Raw genomic sequence first — 21,813 nt, 5'->3', positions numbered from 1 at the left:
AGTATATGGCAACATAGATAAATTGGAAGGAAACTAAGTGTATGTTGACATAATACTGTAGATTCATGAATTTCAGGATGTCTAATGCATGTTTGAATAACAATTCAATAGGTTAATTGCGTAGCACTGTAAAACTCAAATTCTGGATTTGATCTCAAACCTGGTCCACAGAATTTGTCTATTTAAATTGATGTGCCCTGGGCCAATATTGACCATTGCAGCATTATATTATTTGATTAGTTCTAATAAAGTTATAAGGATTTTATTTAGGCACAACCACCTATTGTGTCACGTTTTATTCCCCTGGCAGTGTTGATGCTTTGCTCTCAGGGGCCACTGTGATTGACAGCTGTGAAGCTGAATCTGCCTGCATCACTCAAGCGCTCCCCGGCGTCAGCCATCTTGCCTGCCCTAGACCGAGTGCGGAAGTAACGCTAGAAACTGTACTTTGTGCAGGTTCAGGTTTCCGCCTGTGGACGGTTTGCAATATCCTCCAACCGACACAGACAGCTATCGATTAACAGAAAACATTTGTGATTACCAGAAGCACACGAGATGGCAGGACGATTACCGGCGTGTGTTGTCGACTGCGGTACAGGGTAAGCTATTCAAACTAGACCGCCTTGCAGACAGCGTACCGAGATTTTGGGTGTCACCGACTCGGAGCCCATCGCTGTCAGCAACTGGGTGTGTGTGTGCTAGCTATAGCTTGCTAATACATTGAATCAATGTAACCTTTGGCCATTTATTGCAAAACTAACGTGTTTTGTTAGGCTGTTATCGTACGGCTGTTTTAACAGCACTTGACTTAACATACATTTATGCTGTATTCACTAGATGGCTAGCTATACGCCTGCTATTTGCTATCATCATCAGAAAATGTTTTCTTCCTGTTGGAAAGGCATTTTCAATACAACATATCCACCCAATCTGTTCTTCATTGCTGGGGATATAATATATTGCATTTCGGAAATACTTTGAATGGACAGTATAAAGGGGCTACTATGTTTATTATAAAGTTTAATTTTGTATCGTTAATGGTATTCATTTCATAAGTAATTTTGCAGTGCTTGCTTACTGGTGATGCCCGGCTTTGAGCACGCGCAGAGCGACTTCCTACATTGTCGACTTCCTCATTCAGGGTTTTTAGTCCATATATGGTCGTTTTCGGCAACTGAACATGTTTTTTTTATTAGCATACTTCTCTAATTTCCTAAATGTAGCCGTTCCTTTACCATCTCAAATGATGCCATACATTAATAATTTTCTGAATAACAAAGACGGGTTTGTATTCAATAGAAAAGTTCGAGGATTCTCATTTGCGTGACCTCACAGTTCTACAGCACTTTGTTTTGATTGTGCATACTTCTGCTTCATGCCCATCTTTTTTTTTTATCATCTGTAAATATTGTGAATGCCAATATGCTGATTGCACGTCCCAAGATCTATTAAAAGCCAGTGAATTAATAACAGTTGGACCTAGGATCATCCCTCATTATTGAACTGTGCAATAAACCACATCATTCTAGTTGCCTGCAATAATGTGTTCTTAACTGACTTGCCTAGTTAAATAAAGGTTGTTTTAGCTGTTAATCACTTTGGTAAATGTTATTCAGCGACACAATAATGTTTTTGTGCATTCCGTCACAAGTGATGGAGGGGAAAAATCGATACAGTTACGTATCAGGATATTATTTTTGACGATATATCGTTTTGACATTATCGCAATATTATTCTTGCGCTAGTCAGCTATACCTGCACCAAAACGCCACTATTTTCCTTTCATAGCTTGTTCTCCGTCTTCTTTTTAATTAAATTGGGTGCCAATTTGATTCCAGCCCTTTTATTTACATGACTGATCAAAACATGTTTTCTCATGGCTCTCTCTTGTCCCTCTGCAACACACATTTGGTGAGCGATATGTTTGGAACATCGAATCGCAATAGATTCACAGTATCGAATCGCAATGCATATAGAATCGTGAGAATTGCAATACATATCATATTGGTACCTAAGTATCGTGATAAAATCTTATCGTGAAGCCCCTGGTAATTCACAGCCCCAATTGTTAGATTTACTTACTGTCTATTAATGCACAGATTTTAATTTAAGGAGCGATATCTAATGTAGGCATTTGATATAGCCTAGACCTAGATTTATATTTAATACTATAGTTGGGGTTATTGCCTAACTAACGATGCTACATTGTTTGCAATCCATACAGAGATTTGAATTCTTCACTCCGCATGTTTCCCTGCATACCTCTCCACTTATCTTCCCTGCTCCATTTGGGCTATTAGTTAGGCTAGTGCATCCGGTCCACACTGGGAAGGAGGACTGGAAAACTACAGCTCAGGATGGAGAATGAGGCTAACTCCTTTGTAGAGTAGATGTTTGAAACTGCTATAAAAGCCAAGATGCTAAAGTACCAGACCAGCAGAAGTCTGCTTGAGTAGGCTACACCAACACATAGCTCATGAGTCATGCTCACGACAGCCAAAATATTTGAACTGAACTCTACATCCTCTTACCTCAAGCACAAGTGGGCCGCTATTCTTAGAACTCAACAGTGAAATGGAGCAGCAGAGTTATTGTAGGGCTTATTTTCTTCACTTCTCTATAACAGTTTTGTTGGGAGGTCTGTGAAGAGCCACTGTTTTATGTAGTCTACTGTATGTTTTTTTTTCTTTTGTAGGGGTCAGTTCTTGGTCTAAACAAATGTTTCAAATGCAGGTGTTACAGGCCAGGCTTGCAGCTAAGTGTAGTACCTGGGGCTATGGTGGAGTCGGAATTTGCTTATCATGCTCAGCAAACAGTTTTGATTTCACACAGTAAGGCCATTATCATTATTCAAACTTGGTCTATACCAGGCCTTGATTCAAATTCACACACATCTAAACGACATCATAACTGCCATCGATAAGAGACATTACTGTGCAGCCGTATTCATCGACCTGGCCAAGGCTTTCGACTCTGTCAATCACCACATTCTTATTGGCAGACTCGACAGCCTTGGTTTCTCAAATGATTGCCTCACCTGGTTTACCAACTACTTCTCTGATAGAGTTCAATGTGTCAAATCGGAGGGCCTGTTGTCCGGACCTCTGGCAGTCTCTATGGGTGTGCCACAGGGTTCAATTCTCGGGCCTACTCTCTTCTCTGTATACATCAATGATGTTGCTCTTGCTGCTGGTGATTCTCTGATCCACTTCTATGCAGATGACACCATTCTGTATACTTCTGGCCCCTCTTTGGACACTGTGTTAACTAACCTCCAGATGAGCTTCAATGCCATACAACTCTCCTTCCGTGGCCTGCAACTGCTCTTAAACGCAAGTAAAACTAAATGCGTGCTATTCAATCGATCACTGCCCGCACCTGCTCACCCGTCCAGCATCACTACTCTGGACGGCTCTGACTTAGAATACGTGGACAACTACAAATACCTAGGTGTCTGGTTAGACTGTAAACTCTCCTTCCAGACTCACATTAAGCATCTCCAATCCAAAATTAAATCTAGAATCGGCTTCCTATATCGCAACAAAGCATCCTTCACTCATGCTGCCAAATATACCCTCGTAAAACTGACCATCCTACCGATCCTCGACTTCAGTGATGTCATCTATAAAATAGCCTCCAACACTCTACTCAACAAACTGGATGCAGTCTATCACAGTGCCATCCGTTTTGTCACCAAAGCCCCATACACTACCCACCATTGCGACCTGTTCGCTCTCGTTGGTTGGCCCTCGCTTCATATTCATCGCCAAACCCACTGGCTACAGGTTATCTACAAGTCTCTGCTAGGTAAAGCCCCGGCTTATCTCAGCTCACTGGTCACCATAGCAGCACCCACTCGTAGCACGCGCTCCAGCAGGTATATCTCACTGGTCACCGCCAAAGCCAATTCCTCTTTTGGTCGTCTTTCCTTCCAGTTCTCTGCTGCCAATGACTGGAACGAACTGCAAAAATCTCTGAAGCTGGAGACTCACATCTCCCTCACTAGCTTTAAGCACCAGCTGTCAGAGCAGCTCACAGATCACTGCACCTGTACATAGCCCATCTGTAAACAGCCCATCTACCTACCTCATCCCCATACTGTATTTATTTATTTATCTTGCTCCTTTGCACCCCAGTATCTGTACTTGCACATTCATCTTCTGCACATCTACCATTCCAGTGTCTAATTGCTATATTGTAATTACTTCACCACCATGGCCTATTTATTGCCTTAACTTACCTCATTTGCACTCACTGTATATAGACTTTTTGTTTTTTTTGTTTTACTGTATTATTGTCTGTATGTTTTGTTTATTCCATGTGTAGTTGTATGTGTCGAATTGCTATGCTTTATCTTGGCCAGGTCGCAGTTGCAAATGAGAACTTGTTCTCAACTAGCCTACCTGGTTAAATAAAGGTGAAATAAAAATGTAAAACATTATAGTCTTTCATCAAACACGGTAGCCTAGCTACAATTTCAGGCCTTGCCTAGGTCTAATGCCTAATCAACCTCTATTCCCTACCCTTCATTTTAGGCACTTGCAGAGGCCTATTTCTAAGAAGATTGAATGGATGTTGCCTAAGCATTGTCATATTTTGTAGGCTATACTTATCTGATCCTCTCAGTGAGGAGGGGCTTGAGGATCGATTTGGATTTGAGCACTCCTGTGGTTATGTCCACTGCTAGGAGTGTAGTGAAACATGCTTGTTGAGGCAGGTAGCAACCCCAGACAAGCTAGGACTGTTCTGTGGAATGAAGCTCCAAGCCTATTTTTTTGTGTCTTTCACGTGCAGCTACTAAAATGTTAATCCTTACCAGCTCTGTTATTCCTCACTCATTGGGTAGGCCTTGTTATATTTACAATACTGTTAAAATAGGACTTAAAAGCAACTAGGCCTACTTTCTATAGGCTAACCTACTGCACTGAAACGATGGTATTGAAAAGCATCTCAGACAATGTGTCTTATATCCTTATGGTAGTAGCCTATGTTGCAACTACGATGAGCTCTCTTGGGCCGAGATTTCTAGGCTACCCATTTACAGTAAACAAACACTTAACTGTTGTATGCAGCTTATAATTTTGCGATAAGGCTTTAGCCGTGTGTAAGTGAACCTTAATTGCAACACTGCTGGCACTCTGACCAGTTGTAGGATGATGCTATGCTAAGAGTTCTACTCAAGTGGTGGATTTGGGGAAATGTATGAATAGCCCCTTAGATTCCAAATGCCCTTTTACACTCTTCCTATTGAAGGGTAGGCTATTCAGAGTTGAGCTGCAGTTGTTGGCACTAAACTGATCTGTGGAAGAACAGGGGTTGTATTGATACAAATCACAGAAGCTAGGCCTAACCAAAATTATAGGTTATGCCTGCTAATCAATTTTTATTATTTTCTCCTTTTACAAAGTGTCACCCATACAAAAAAAATGTGATCAAGTGATGTTCAATCTAATGGTGTGCCTTCTCTCTTTCAGATACACTAAGCTGGGGTATGCAGGGAACACAGAGCCACAGTTCATTGTTCCATCATGTGGGTATATGTGTCCAGACGATTCACCTCACATTGAGGATAGGCCTAACTGTTGCCTAGACAAAAGTAATTTTAATAAGCAGAGCCCTAACACGGTTTCAAAGAGTCTAGGTTATGATCTGATATCATTGATGCTGAAAGTGTTTTCAGGCCTGTTTTTCTATTTTAGAGCTCTTTGGGGCCATGCTTTGGAAATACAAGGCTGGATAGTGAACAGTGAGGGCATACTGTAGGTCACTCTTGCACTTGGTGTTTGACTGGATTTGTGTCTTAAGCCCTTTCATCAAACATGACCTTAGTCTAATTGATTCTCTCTGTCTCTGTCTCTCTTTGTGTGTTTCTTTCTCCCTCCATCCGTCTCTCTCATCCCTACCAGGTATTGCAATCAAAGAGTCGGCCAAGGTTGGATCAAGGACGGTCAAGGGGGTGGACGACCTGGACTTCTTCATCGGAGATGAGGGGATAGACAAGCCCAATTATGCCACAAAGGTACCAAACCCATGACTCAAAAAGGCTACAGGACCACCCAATACAGTATATTAAAACTCACATATACCACAAGCAAACCTGTCCAATGCCAAACATGACAGCCCTGAAGAGCCATTTGTATGTGACCAATACAAAGCACAAACCCACCAACTGAACATGACAAATGGCCTACAAGTTGTCATGTGAACTTGCATACTGTGCATTTCAAAGATTCCTATTTCAAGGAAATACGGAAACCAGTATACTGTACCAGAGAGGCATCTGTCAACGGCCAGTCACTCTAATTTCACATGACTATTTGTCACTACGCAATGCACTCAATGTTTGTTAGTGGACATTATGTGCTACTAGGCCATGCAGGCCTACTCATTGTATGGTCTTGTACTTGATGTGTCATTCAACCATCGACTAAAATGGATGTTGGTGTACTTAGTCACAAAGTAATTTACTAGCCAGGGCCTAGTTTTGCAAAAGCGTATTAAGGCTGCATTCATAGTTAGAACCTTCGTAGGAGCATCGTTAAATCTCTGAGCTGTTTTCCAAAACCATCGTTACTGACATAGCACTTGACAATGCTCGTTATTTACCGACTGCCTCAGACCTCTCGTAGAACAGCTAAGTGCGTCATATGCGTTTTTTTCCCCCCCTACCGCGTCACTTTATACACAGATGAGATCCACTAAACATAGAATCAAAATGTTTGTCTCTCTGTGACCACTGGTAGCTTCACAAAGAAGTTAACTATGAGTACAAAGTTGCCAATGTCTTCGCAATTGTTACAAACAAGAGAAGGATAAAAATATGTTTCAAATGAAAACTGAGATGACTGCATTAAAAGATAGGATACATAGGCCTGAATAATTAATTAATTAATATTCAAATCAATTTCATGTTCATTCAATAGAGTTATATTTCGCTAATTGTAGGCTACTGTTTAATTTTGCTTCAACATGTCGGCAGTGATGTGCCAAATCTTGATTTAGTGCATTTTTGTAGGGTAAGCATTAGAATAACCCACCTTAATATTTGCAGCCAGGGATTATATGTTTTTCGGAGCTGATCCGTCATCAGTATTGTGGAATAATTTGAATGTTAAGGTAAGATTTTAATGGAGAAAGCTGATCCGAGAACACCGATGTCTTTCGATCCTATCAGTATCGACACATGCCTCAACGACGCACTTACCGAACATTCTCTCTCCGTGGTGTTTTGGTAAATGCATGTTAGAACTTCGGCCGTTGTAAGCATTGTTAAAACACTCGTAAGCCTAAGTTCCATCGCTATCGGAAAACCGGGACCTGTATGTTTGCCAGTGTGATTGACCTTTGACCTCTCGCCCACAGTGGCCCATCCGTCACGGCATTGTCGAGGACTGGGACCTGATGGAGAGGTTCATGGAACAGGTGATATTCAAGTACCTGAGGGCGGAGCCTGAGGACCACTACTTTCTGTTGGTAAGAGGACCATGGTCCAAATGGGACATTTACAGGAAAGAAAGACACCATACAGATGGATAGAGGGCACACTTGCCAAATAGGGTGGGCTCTCTTTACAACCTGATGGGTGAAATGAAAACCAATGTGTCTGCGGAACTGGAGGTCCTGAGTTGTGCACCCCTGGATAAAAAGTGATGTCATAAATGCCAAGACACTTGAGGAAGTAGGACTATATCAGCACTGTGAGCCAAGTGAAATGGAACACCCAGTGAAGGGAACTGAAACGAAACGGTTAAAACAGTGGGCTAAAAACCTTGGGTCTTTCTGGGCCATACATCTATACATCTTTTAATAGGGTTGGCTACACTTCCAGGATTACAAGCTCGCTATCTAGTTACCTTGGATGTTTCTTGGACGGTCTGATGTAAGTTCTTACTCTGATTTTAAAAGCGCGTCTCAGGAGAATAAAAATATACATTTTCTTGTCTTTTTTTTTTTCAATTTTAAGCTGCTGATAAATGAATGTAGGGGGAACACTAAGGCTGTTGTAATACATTGTAACTAAAACCTTTTCTTTAGGTACGTAGCATAGACTTTTACCTGTAATTGAGGGTGATGTGGTTGTTAATAAATCTGATGCTGGTTGGATTAGTGTGTCTGGGTTGAAGTCTAACTCCCAGTACTGTGGTGTCCTCTTGCAGACAGAGCCTCCTCTGAACACACCAGAGAACCGAGAGTATACAGCAGAGATCATGTTTGAGTCCTTCAACGTCCCAGGGCTCTACATTGCAGTGCAGGTATGGCCTCCTCATCCCTGGGAACACTATTTATATCTATCAGAAACAAACACTTGCACACACACACACACACACACACACACACACACAGCCTTTATGCTTTTATGTAAAACACAGACTTCCTAACTGCCACTGCCCCCTGCTGTTTAATGTTGTGTTTAAATAATGTGGTCAATGACATCATGGACACCCTCAGTGTTGTTTTACAATGGTGTCACATTGACCTTGTTCTCATACCCAAGGCTGTCCTGGCGCTGGCGGCCTCCTGGACATCCAGACAGGTGGGGGAGAGGACACTGACGGGGACGGTCATCGACAGCGGAGACGGAGTCACCCACGTTATCCCTGTGGTGAGTGACAAACACACCTGATCTGAGGAAAGCCTTCTCACGTCTGACAGAAAAGACTGATCTATTACACACATTCACTCATGTGCACACGCTATACAGTGCACACACACACACGCGCAGTGTTTCTCAAAATGCATACTACTGTGCTCACGGGAGGGTCGGAGTATGAGTCCAAATTAAAGTATGCGAAACGGAGCATGGAGGGCACTTCTCAAATGCGTACTCCGTTTGTACATATTTTGAAGCATGCATAGATGCAAGCTTCAACGGAAAGTATGCAAAGAAATGTGACATAACCACGTAAAAAATTATGCAACATTTCTTGAAATCAATTTTGTCCATTATTTGAGTTTAAGTGAGAGAAAATACAAGGAGCGAAATGTTGCCTATTCACATCTCATATGTTGGCTGACTACAATATTTTATCTTGATACGTTAATAAATAAATGCTGTTAATTTTGGCATGTTTACCTGCCTACGTACCATAGATCGCAAGCCCATAATAAGTCAAAATGGGCTAGCTACTAGTACTGTTAGCTAGCCAGAGGTTAAATTCTTCATGGCTATCTTGCATAATATTAGTTTTAGGTCATTTTTGCCAGTTAAACTATCTGGTTAGCTACATTATTACAATTCATATAAAGTGCATTCTGAAAGTATTCAGAACCCCTTGACTTTTTTCACATACAAATACAGCCTTATTCTAAAATTGATTTAAATATTATTTTCCCCTATCAATCTACACACAATACCCCATAATGACAAAGCATAAACAGGTTTTTAGATATCTGTCTGGGCTACTCAGACATTCAGAGACTTGTCCCGAAGCCACTCCTGCGTTGTCTTGGCTGTGTGCTTAGGGTCATTGTCCTGTTGGAAGGTGAACCTTCCCCCCCAGTCTGAGGTCCTGAGCACTCTGAAGCAGGTTTTCATCAAGGATCTCTCTGTACTTTGCTCCGTTCATCTTTCCCTCGATCCTGACTAGTCTCCCAGTCCCTGCTGCTGAAAAACATCCCCACAGCATGATGATGCTGCTACCATGCTTCACCGTAGGGATGGTGCTTGGTTTCGACCTCATGGCTTGGTTTTTGCTCTGACATACACTCCAACCAAGTTGGAGAAACATCTCAAGGATGATCAATGGAAACAGGATGCACTTGAGCTCAATTTCGACTCTCAGCAAAGGGTCTGAATACTTATGTAAATACGGTATTTCTGTATTTTATTTTTTATATTTTAATTTCTAAAAACCTGTTTTCGTGTTGTCATAGATTTTCGTGTTGTGTATAGATTGAGGATTTTTTTAAATGTAATCAATATTTGAATAAGGCTGTAACGTAACAAAATGTGGAAAAAGGGAAGGGGTCTAAATACTTTCCGAATGCACTGTATGTAGCTGATAATTATCAAGTAAAACACTTGCTATGGGTATATCTTGGAAGAAGGCTCAGTGAATGGGGAGATGAAGCGTGAGGTAATACAGTAGGGGCAGTGTGTGCTTCTCAAATGTATTGTTTTATGCATTCTCTACACTCATCCTCACAAGAACGTACTCAAGTGAACGTGGTCGAGAGAATGCACTCTGAGCATGAGTGTGGAGTCAGGGTAGTATGCATATTGAGAAACACCCAGAGAGTATAGGGATTTTTTTTAAACAGAGAGACAAATTTACAACCTGAACTTTGTCCAATAGGAACACAGATTTTTGTGTTCCATTGCTAAATGTTTTTCTACTGCGTGTCATACTGAACACAACCATGGTCCCAGCGAAAGGCTCCCTCAGCCAGACCCCTGATCCTGCATGTGTCTCAATAATTCTCAGTGGCCTCCTTTGCCTGTTTCATGGGTGGGCCTTGGAGGGCATAGGCCCACCCACTGGGGAGCCTGGCCCAACCACTGAGGAGCCAGGCCCAGCCAATCAGAATTTGTTTTTTCCCAACAAATGGTCTTTATTACAGACAGAAATGCTCCTCAGTTTCATCAGCTGTCTGCGTGGCTGGTCTCAGGCGATCCTGCAGGATAAGCCGCATGTGGAGGTCCTGGGCTGGCGTGGTTAGAAGTGGTCTGTGTTTTTGAGGCCGGTTGGACGTACTGCCAAATTCTCTAAAACGACATTGTAGAGAAATGAACATTCAATTCTCTGGCAACAGCTCTGGTGGACATTCCTGCAGTCAGCATACCAATTGCACACTACCTCAACTTGAGACATCTCTGGCATTATTCTGTGACAAAACTGCACATTTTAGTGGCCATTTTATTGTCCCCAGCACAATGTGCACCTGTGTTATGATCATGCCGTTTAATCAGCTTCTTGATATGCCACACCTGTCAGATGGATGGATTGTCTTGGCAAAGGAGAAATTACAGGGATGTAAACAAATTTGTGACTAAATGTGAGAGAAATAAGCTTTGTGCGTATGGGACATTTCTGGGATCTTTTATTTCAGCTCATGAAACATGGGACCAACACTTTACATGTTGTTTATTTTTGTTCAGTATAAAAAAAGACTGGATGGGCAAAAGCCAGGGAAAGATTACTATCATGCGCATGTTTTCTTTTGTCCATTTCTTTTCAATCAGTGCAGATGAAGGCAACTATCAAAGTAGGCCACTATGCTTTTGACACACAGCCTTAGATACAGGAGGAACTTCCTGGCAAGTAAACGTATTGCAAGAACACACGTTGTGTGGTCAGTGGAGATTAAGTCAGCATTTTGTAGGATGCACAAGCCACTGCTTAACATACAGAAAGTCAGCCAAACATAATTCAGGATGTGAGCATGTAATGCTTCTATGATAGAAAAATATGCCTATTCAATGTTGCTAAAAGAATAGTCAGTTATATATTCACTGATCCCTTTTTCTAACTATTGAGCCAAACTGTACTGGGCTGGCTTGACTACACATCCACCATAGTTGCTGGAAAGGACAATGTGAAAAGAAAATATCCAGGCCAGCACAGTACAGTTTAGTTCGGCACAATAGTGTAAATCTGGCATGAGCGTTATTTAAACACGTGCATCTACGTTGACCTATTTATTCTTATATGCTGTGATGTCACCTCACCCTAGACATTGTGAGCTCTGAACCATCTTTCTTTTTGTGTTGCTGTAGGCTGAGGGCTACGTCATCGGCAGCTGCATAAAGCACATCCCCATCGCGGGTCGTGACATCACCTACTTCACCCAGCAGCTTCTGAGGGAGCGGGAGGTGGGCATCCCCCCAGAGCAGTCCCTGGAAACGGCCAAGGCAGTCAAGGTAGGTCACAGTGAACTATGTTTCCCGTCAACCACTACTCCACTCACCAACCATTGCGGTTCATAGTACAGTCAAGGAGCCAATCCTAGACCAAATTCTCAACCGTATCCCTGGTTCTCTGAGGCAAGGTTTTCCAGAATGCTGATTTTAAATTGAAACTATCCTGTGTTGCCTAAGGGCATTTTCACACAGGAATAACATACTCTGTTGCGGTTCCCTAAGCCATTTTGTGAGAATTCAACAAAATATCTTGTGCTTTCTCAAGAACTGTTTTGGGGTGCGATTTACAAGGTGAATTCTACATTGCAGTAGCATACTAGCTTGGCTTGATAACAACAGTCAGACAGTTCCTCACAACTCGCGCTACTGCATCATAACACTTGTCACTCTGGTCCTGGGTCCTGGACCGACCACTTTGGCAGAAGTCCCACTGTTTTGTCTTTCTCCAACAACTAGTCTACCGCTCTCATTATTGTCCAGCACTTTCATTCAATGAAGGTATGCGCCCCAACAGCATTCCTCTACCACCACTCACCCAGTTCAGATTTTGTCACTGTTTGCAGTGGAAGTTGACTGAGTATTTGAACATTGCTAACACAACTCAGATTTTTTTATGAAATATAAATGAATAAATAAATGAACCAAGATGTCTACAATTGGAAATGTATAATTCTGACCTTGTCTGTAGTTTGACTATAACACTAGGTGGCGCCATTGTTCTACCGGTAAGTTTAATACCTCCTGCTAAGAACATCACTTGATGTTCAGGCTTCTCTTTTGTAAGGTAGTTTGAAACGTGGGACACGGATGCAGTTCTGTTTTTGATTGTTTAAGTTTACACTTCAAGATGGACGACTTGACTCCCCAGGTGGTTCAAAGGGTGTGGTGTAACCCCAAGCTTGTAATTGCTCCTTGTTTTCACCAGAATCAATTGGGATTCACCTCCCTTCCCTTCTTGATCCAAAGCAGTACATTTTTTATTGAAAGGCTCGTCTAAATCCTTTTTTGGGCGTACTGTTGAAGGTCATTGTTTGTCTCGGGTTGAAAAACAAACACTCTTTTCATCCTACTGAGACTTTATCTCTGACTGCAATTGGTAGCTTGATTTGTATGCAATGTTCTTGCTCTTAAAAAATATCTGTCTAATCATTTGCATTTGTCTCTACCAAAATCTGTATTTTGTAGGATTGTTTAAGTGGAGTCCTGTGTTGTTGGAAACTCGTAAGAAAATAATTTAGAATGTAATTAGGTCCAAAATCATGGTCTAAACAGGGACGGAATCATGCGGGTACTAGTGTTGAGCAATTAATGGTTTTGGTTCGATTACATTTTTTAAAACATTAAATGTACTATGCATTATGTGGGTTGAATGCTGTAACAACACAGAATACAGCAATACACCATGATGGTAGTGACTTCATTACTGCTTATCACAAGTAATCACTATTTTAGGAGTTCTTCAAAGAAAATAAGACATACTTCTATGACTGCTGAGTACCAGCAATCAATCACTTAGATCAGGTATTTTCAGGTGACGCTTTCTATCCCTCTCGATTGCACATTTTTCTGTCTATTCTCTCCCTTTCTGTGTCTGCCCTAAACTAACCTAACATAGCACGTGTAAAAGAAGCCCAGACCGGACAGTTCGGGCTTGATCTGATTTATCTCTAGAGATACTGTGGAATGAATTACTTCCTGAGTTGTATTGCTCACCAAGATCAAAGACCTTTAAACACATCTACTAAAAGAAAGAAAATTGAAATAAATTACTATTGAACTTTAAAAAAAGTTTCAGTCCAGCTCTGTAAGTACTGTGGACCACACTGACCCTACAGAATGTAACATACAGTATGTAACCAGTTACACTGTACTTCAGCATCCACTCACGCTTTGTCCTCCACACCTTGCTCCCGAGTGGCGCAGCGGTCTAAGGCACTGCATCTCAGTGCAAGAGGCGTCACTACAGTCTCTAGTTTGTATCCAGGCTGTATCACATCCAGCCGGGATTGGGAGTCCCATAAGGCGGCGCACAATTGACCCAGCGTCGACCGGGTTTTGCAGTCATTGTAAATAAGAATTTGTTCTCAACTGACTTGCCTAGGTTAAATAAATACATGTATTTTTCCACCAGGAGCGTTTCAGCTACGTGTGTCCTGACCTAGTGAAAGAGTTCAACAAGTACGACACGGACGGCTCCAAGTGGATCAAGCAGTACACTGGAATTAACAACATCAGCAAGAAGGAGTTCACTGTCGACGTGGGCTACGAGCGCTTCCTTGGCCCTGAGATCTTCTTCCACCCAGAGGTAAGCAGTTAGCACTATGCTGTTAAACTGCTTCATAGCAAGAGGTTAGCGCTATGCTAATTGGACTAGCATACCATGAGTGGGAAATGTTCTCTTCAGTGTCATCGGGCATTAGCATAATATTAACTCTGACCCCCAGGTCATAGCTAAACATTTGTGGTAAGGACCATCATAGTAGAGTAATCCTACATCAGGGATCATCAGCTAGATTCAGCCGCGGGTCGATTTCTTCTTGAGCAGATGGTATGCGGCCGGAACATAATTATAAATAATTTGTAGACTGCAAATTGACCGCAAGAAGCCCAAACGGATATAATATTTGACCAAAAAAATCATTATTTCAAACCTGGCTTACGTTTGTATACGATCACATGTACTCTTACCTGCAAAAAAAGTAAACGAGGGATACAGGGTGTGGTTCCTGAGTTAATTAAGCATTTCACATCCCATCATGTTTAAAAATGTTGGGCAGGCCATTATTTTGGCTACCATGGCTATGTTCCCATAGGATGACAATGCCCCCACATCCGCAGCGCACTAATGATCACTGAATGGTTTGATGAGCATGAAAACAATGTAAACCATATGTCATGACCGTCTCAGTCACCAGATCTCAATCCAATTGCTCACTTATGGAAGATTCTGGAGCGGCGCCTGAGACGGCATTTTTCCACCAACAAAACACCAAATAGTAGAATTTCCCGTCGAAGAATTGTCTCATCCCTCCATTAGAGTTCCAGACACTTGTAGAATCTATGCCAAGGTGCATTGAAGTTGTTGTCACTTGCCCTTTTAAGACACTTTATTTAGGTGTTTTCTTTATTTGGCAGTTACCTGTATCTCTTATGTGTGGGAGTACTTTGGAACACATTTCCAAAATGTAAATCACTTGGCGCTGATTTGCTGGTGTTTTTAGTTTTATATTCAACAATAAACATTTTTAAATACATATTTTTTCCCCCCGAAAATGTGGGGTGTCCTACAATGTCCTATAATCACAAATTACAGGCAGAAGAGGAGTTGTGCAGTTCAGGGCTGCAGAGGCCGGAGTGAATGATGGAGATAGACATCTTTAAAATGGTGAAAATATTCTTTAAGATATGTTTCTGTGAACGTGGATGTGTATACAATTTATAAATTCTCTCTCACACTTTTCTTCTCCCTTCACTCTTCCTTAAAATCCCCCAGTTTGCCAATCCTGACTTCACCCAGCCCATCTCCGAAGTTGTGGACGAGGTTATCCAGAACTGCCCCATTGATGTCAGACGTCCTCTTTACAAGGTAATCCTATCCCTGGAACTACATAGATCTTGGTTAAAACCACATCCCATTAATATCCGATAAGCATTTGAGGTTTGACTTGAACAGACTTATCAGCTCTCTGGTCCGCAAGTCCTTTCAATATCAAAATGTTCTGTATGTGCGTGTGAACGAGTTGAACCCCCTTTATTTGCCACAATATCTGACACATCCCACTGTGTTCCTCTCTCCAGAACATTGTCCTGTCAGGCGGCTCCACCATGTTCAGGGACTTTGGGCGGCGCCTGCAGAGGGACCTGAAGAGGACTGTGGACGCCAGGCTCAAGATGAGTGAGGAGCTGAGTGGGGGCAAGCTCAAGGTGAGAGCAGTACCTAGTTATGGTAACCTTACTAGAGCTGTTCCTGTTTTCTTACAGAAGTGGTCCCGTCAAGCTCTTAATCCCTGCTGTTATTAGTCAGAGCTTGTAATCAGCTACTGTTTTGGCAGAGAAATGCCAGGGATTTTTCAGCCATTGAAATCCTTGGGCTGACCACCTAAGTGTTTTTTTTGGGATGCCTAATTCCAAGCATTTTTTTAATGTTATTAAAGGCCCAGTGCAGTCAACTTGTGTTTTATATCACACTGAGGTTGGAATAATACTGTGAAAATGCTCTTTTAATATAAGAGCTTTTTGGAAAGACTTAGTTAACCTTTCTGGTGCAGGCAGCCTGCTAGCGACCCACCTCGACAACATCCGGTGAAATTGCAGAGCGCGAAATTCAAATTACAGAATTAGAAATATTTAAGATTCATGCAAATACAAGTGTCATACATCAAAATAAAGCTTAACTTCTTGTTAATCCAGCTGCTGTGTCAGATTTCAAAAAGGCTTTACGGCGAAAGCACACCATGCGATTATCTTAGGACAGTGCCCCGCATACAAAAGCATGATCAACCAGGCAGGTGCGCCACGAAAGTCAGAAATAGCGATATAATAAAAGCCTTACCTTTGAAGATCTTCTTCTGTTGGCACTCCAAAAGGTCCCAGCTACATCACAAATGGTCCTTTTGTTCGATAAAGTCCTTCTTTATAACCCCAAAAACTCAGTTTAGCTGGCACGCTTCATTCAATAATCCACCGGTTTCCCTCCTTCAAAATGCATACAAAATGAATCCCAAACGTTACCAATAAACTTCTCCAAACAAGTCAAACAACGTTTATAATCAAACCTCAGGTACCCTAATACGTAAATAAACGATAAAATTTAAGACAGAGAATCGTTATTGTCTTTACTGGAGATAAACAACAAAGAACGCGCTCTCATCCACGCGCATGAAAACACTACAGCCAAAATGGGAGCCACTTAGAAAAACTACAAATTCTAGCTCATTTTTCCAAAAACAAGCCTGAATCCCTTTCTAATGACTGTTGACATTTAGTGGAAGCCCTAGGAACTGCAATCTGGGAGGATTTCGCCTCATAATAAACATGACAGCCATTGGAAACAGTGGTAGGCTGAATTTTTTTTTATTTTTTGTCCTCGGGGTTTCGCCTGCCATATCAGTTCTGTTATACAGACATTATTTTAACAGTTTTAGAAACTTTTGAGTGTTTTCTATCCAAATCTACCAATTAAATGCATATCCTAGCTTCTGGGCCTGAGTAACAGGCAGTTTACTTTGGGCACGCTTTTCATCCGGACGTCAAAATACTGCCCCCTAGCCCAAATATGTTAATAGACCAATAAGAAAGAGTTCCACACCTCTGCCCATAATGGCTAGTTTCCCCCGCCCCACTTAGACCACTCCGGCAGTCCTAGAAAAAATTGCTCTATGCTGACAAACAATTTGTCTCTTTTTGACCATTTTAATTGAAAACAGAGTAAGGTAATTCATTGTTACCCAGAAATGATTTCATATAGAGATGAAAAAAAACTGCTGCATTGGACCTTATGCTTTCAGTGTAAACATAAACGACTAAAACCAAGATATTAAGTACAGTGCATTCGGAAGGTTTTCAGACCCCTTCCCCTTTTCCACATTTTGTTACATTACAGCCTCATTCTAAAATTGATGAGGAATGTTTGTGTTTAATCCATCTACACACAATGCTTCATAATGACAAAGCGAAAACCGTTTTTCAAAATGTTTGAAAATGTAATTCCTTATTTACATAAGTATTCAGACTCTTTGCTATGAGACTCGTAATTGAGCTCAGGTGCATCCTGTTTCCATTGATCATCCCTGAGATGTTTGTACAATTGGAGTAGAAACATTGGAGTCTACCTGGGGTAAATTTAATTGATTGGACATGATTTGGAAAGGCATAAGGTCTCACAGTTGACAGTGCATGTCAGAGCAAAAACCAAGCCATGAGGTCGAAGGATATGTCCGTAGAGCTCCGAGACACAATTGTCTCAAGGCACATATCTGGGGAAGGGTACCAAAAAATGTCTGCATTGAAGAGCCCCAAGAACACAGTGGCCTCTATCATTCTTTAATGGAAGAAGTTTGGAACCACTAAGACTCTTCCAAGAGCTGGCCTTCTGGCCAAACTCAACAATCGGGGAGAAGGGCCTTGGTCAGGGAGGTGACCAAGAACCGGATAGAGTTCCTCTGTGGAGATGGGAGAACAGGACAACGACCCTAAACGCAAAGCCAAGACAATGCAGGAGCGACACTCCTCATCCAACATGATAGAGCCTGAGAGGATCTGCAGAGAAGAATGGGAGAAACTCCCCAAATACAGGTGTGCCAAGCTTGTAGCGTCATACCCAAGAAGACTCAAGGCTGTAATAGCTGCCAAAGGTGCTTCAATAAAGGGTCTGAATACTTAAGTAAATGTGATATTTCAGTTTATTTGTAACATATTTGCAAACATTCTAAAAACCTGTTTTTGCTTTGTCATTATGGGATATTGTGTGTAGATTGAGGAAAAAACTAACAATTTAATCATTTTTAGAATAAGTCTGAATGTAACAATGTGGAAAAAGTGAAGGGGTATGAATACTTTCCGAATGCACTGTATGCAAAAAAGATAATGGACCTATTTTTATTTATTTTTATTTTTATAATGTAATCTTTGTTAGTTCTCAATCACCAAAATAAAAGCTAGACAGTCACAGGGGAATTGAATATTCAAAAACAATCTATTTAGCGATTTTGATTTCGTAATTTTTGAGCAAAAGAACACACCATTAGCCATGGCAAAATGCATGGAATTGCAGGAAATTAGATTTAAAACTGGCTAAATGTGTAGAATTGCATTAAATTGGCTTTACACCGCCAAGATGGGGGGCCTCTAAAATGTTCTGTAAAATTCAGCCGCGCCGACTGTGCCCATTGCCACGCAGTGTAGCCTCGTGGTTAGAGCGTTGGACTAGTAACCGAAAGGTTGCAAGTTCGATTCCCCGAGCTGACAAGGTACAAATCTGTCGTTCTGCCCCTGAACAAGGCAGTTAACCCACTGTTCCTAGGCCGTCATTGAAAATAAGAATTTGTCCTTAACTGACTTGCCTAGTTAAATAAAGGTAAAATAAAAAAAAATAACTATTTGATCCAGAAAAAACCCTAACATTATTTATTTCTGTTTTTGCTTTTGCCTTCTCAGCCCAAACCAATTGATGTGCAAGTCATCACTCATCATATGCAGAGATATGCAGTGTGGTTTGGAGGATCCATGTTAGCCTCAACTGTAAGTATTGCTATTCTGTGGGGGAAAACGGTATTATAAGTGGAATTGTAGAAATTCTGTCGTGTTCTTTGGAACAAAATTCAAATGACAAGGAAAAATCTAACTTGTCACATAGTAAATTTTTTAAAATAATTTTAAATGTAATTCAGAAAATTATTTATGTGCCATCTGCTTAACTAACCTCCCTAGAATGTAGTCCAAGATGATGCGATAAAAGGTTACTGTCAGCACTTTAGCTTAATATCAGTGATTTGCATTGTCAGCATGATTACTGCCATTTTGTGTTTACTCTAAGGGCATACTATCTTCCAGTTTCCTTGTAACCCGATTGAAATGCCAAAGTAATTGTGTATAATTCCAATGTCAAAGGGAATCATCCATAATGTAATCAGGGGCATCCATTGATAATGTTCATTGTGATTGTTGCGAGTTTACAACATTGCATTAGTCAACTGAATAACACCTTTTTAGAACAGGAACTCCGGTACTGTAGGATGTGACTTTAAAGTGGGTTGTGTCATCACTGACATTTTACAGCATTAAATGCTTTTAGTCTTCGGTTAATAAGGACATATACTGTAGATAATTATATATATATATTTATTTATATTTAACGGAATGTCCTTTGGTTTGTATGGTAGAGACGGGCATCTTAAACATGTCTTTTTAGATAGAAAAACCCTAACCCACACTCTTTTTTTTTTTATGTCTTTAAGATCATTTGTTTTCAACGTTTTCGTTTTTTCTCTTTTATTCAAATATGCCAAATGTCAACACATTGCTTTCTCTTTTCTAGCCTGAGTTCTACCAGGTATGCCACACCAAAAAGGACTATGAGGAGATCGGGCCCAGCATCTGTCGTCACAACCCCGTGTTCGGAGTCATGTCTTAACTGTGGCCCTCCAATATCTAATGGTTAGGCAGGGTGGGTTGGGTTGGGAGGGTAGGGGGTGGTCATGGGAGGGGGTCAGGGTTGGTGCGTTTGTGATTTTTGATTGCTCGTTCATTCTGGATGTACAGAACGAGAGGCGATACAGAATTTTAAAAAAGGAAAAAAGAGACCAGACCAAACACAGTCCGGCTGGAAAATTTATTGGAAATGTTTTTTTTTGTTGTTTTTTTTAATGAGGGAAATATGGTTTCTAAACCAAAACTATAAAAAATCATTTCCGGATCTGTCGAGCAACATGCTGAAAGCGTGATGGTGGTGGGGGATTTGATGGTGACAATAATATTGATGATGATAATAAAACTAGAAGTCATAAAACATTATTTATGTTTGTAGAACTTGAGTCCAGGGAATATCTGGCAACTCAAGCTATTGTTGATCATGGCAAGGTTATAGAACATATTAATGTCTCCTTTACATTTTTTTTTTCTGCTTCAAATGCACTTCACTTTATGTACCACAGCAAGAGCTTGTTTATATTTCATACAAAGGTTTTTTATATGTAAAACTTGGGATATCCGGGGAGAAAAATGTAAATGCATACCAGTATCAGCAAGTGACCATTTTAACCCACAATGCAGCTTTGATACACAGTATTTTTTTAAGTTAGAAAACGTTCTCTCCCTCATTATTCTACCCATGTCTGTCCTTGCTATTTCCCTTTTAATTCTACATTAACACGCCTCTGCTTTTACTTTCGACCATTCCAGATTTCCTCTTCTATATTGCAGTGAAAGAAAGAAAAGAGAACTCTATTCATAAAATAATTATGATGAAATTGAAAGAGAATGACTGTAGGACCAGTATTGTTAGCCTTTTTTTTTTTATTACATGCCAAATTATCAAAAAAGGTGGGATTTGTGTATTTAATGCCTTACAACATTCCAATAAAGGCTCAAATTTGTTTCTCAGTGCTTGACTGGACTTTTGTTTTTACAGCAACAAACAGAAGACGCAACAAACACAATCAACACCACAATGTCATATAAAGAGCTCCAGCCCACGATAAAACAAAACTAGGACACGTTTTTGACTGGGTTCTTGTTTGCCTTGTCTCTAATTGTCCAGTGCTTTGATAATTCACTCATGTGCAATAATTTGTCAGACATATTAAATAAGAACATCTAGACTATACAGTTGAAGTCGGGAGTTTACATACACTTAGGTTGGAGTAATTAAAACTCGTTTTTTAACCGCTCCACAAATTTCTTGTTAAACTATAGTTTTGGCAAGTCTGTTAGGACATCTACTTTGTGCATGACACAAGTAATTTTTCCAACAATTGTTTACAGACAGATTATTTCACTTATCACTGTATCACAATTCCAGTGGGTCAAAAGTTCACATACACTAAAGTTGACTCTGCCTTTAAACAGCTTGGATAATTCCAGAAAATTATGTCATGGCTTTATAAGTTTCTGATAGGCTAATTGACATAATTTGAGTCAATTGGAGGTGTACCTGTGGATATATTTCAAGGCCTACCTTCAAACTCAGTGCCACTTTGCTTGACATCAAAGGAAATCAGCCAAGACTTCCACAAGTCTGGTTCATCCTTCGGAGCAATTTCCAAACGCCTGAAGGTACCACGTTCAGCTGTACAAACAGTAGTACGCAAGTATAAACAACATGGGACCATGCAGCTGTCATACCGCTCAGGAAGGAGACTTGTTCTATCTCCTAGAGATGAACGTACTTCGGTGCGAAAAGTGCAAATCAATCCCAGAACAACAGCAAAGAACCTTGTGAAGATGCTGGAGGAATC

The 21,813-nt window shown here is 40.9% G+C and overlaps 1 protein-coding gene across 1 annotated transcript; it reads left to right on the top strand.

Annotated features, from left to right (window-relative positions):
- The first annotated feature begins 399 nt into the window (after positions 1-399).
- On the top strand, positions 400-20,952 carry LOC115156179 (actin-related protein 3). The gene is made up of 12 exons (XM_029703532.1): positions 400-599; positions 5,475-5,530; positions 5,907-6,019; positions 7,363-7,473; positions 8,157-8,252; positions 8,495-8,602; positions 11,717-11,860; positions 13,992-14,165; positions 15,354-15,446; positions 15,659-15,784; positions 19,016-19,099; positions 19,896-20,952. Exons 1-12 carry the CDS (start codon positions 556-558, stop codon positions 19,989-19,991), a joined length of 1,245 nt encoding a protein of 414 aa, XP_029559392.1. The 5' UTR covers positions 400-555; the 3' UTR covers positions 19,992-20,952.
- The last annotated feature ends 861 nt before the right edge of the window (positions 20,953-21,813 follow it).

Source organism: Salmo trutta, chromosome 20, assembly GCF_901001165.1.
Source record: "Salmo trutta chromosome 20, fSalTru1.1, whole genome shotgun sequence".
Taxonomy (NCBI): Eukaryota; Metazoa; Chordata; class Actinopteri; order Salmoniformes; family Salmonidae; genus Salmo; species Salmo trutta.
Note: the sequence above shows the minus strand (reverse complement) of the source record. Positions and strands in the feature narration are given on the sequence as shown.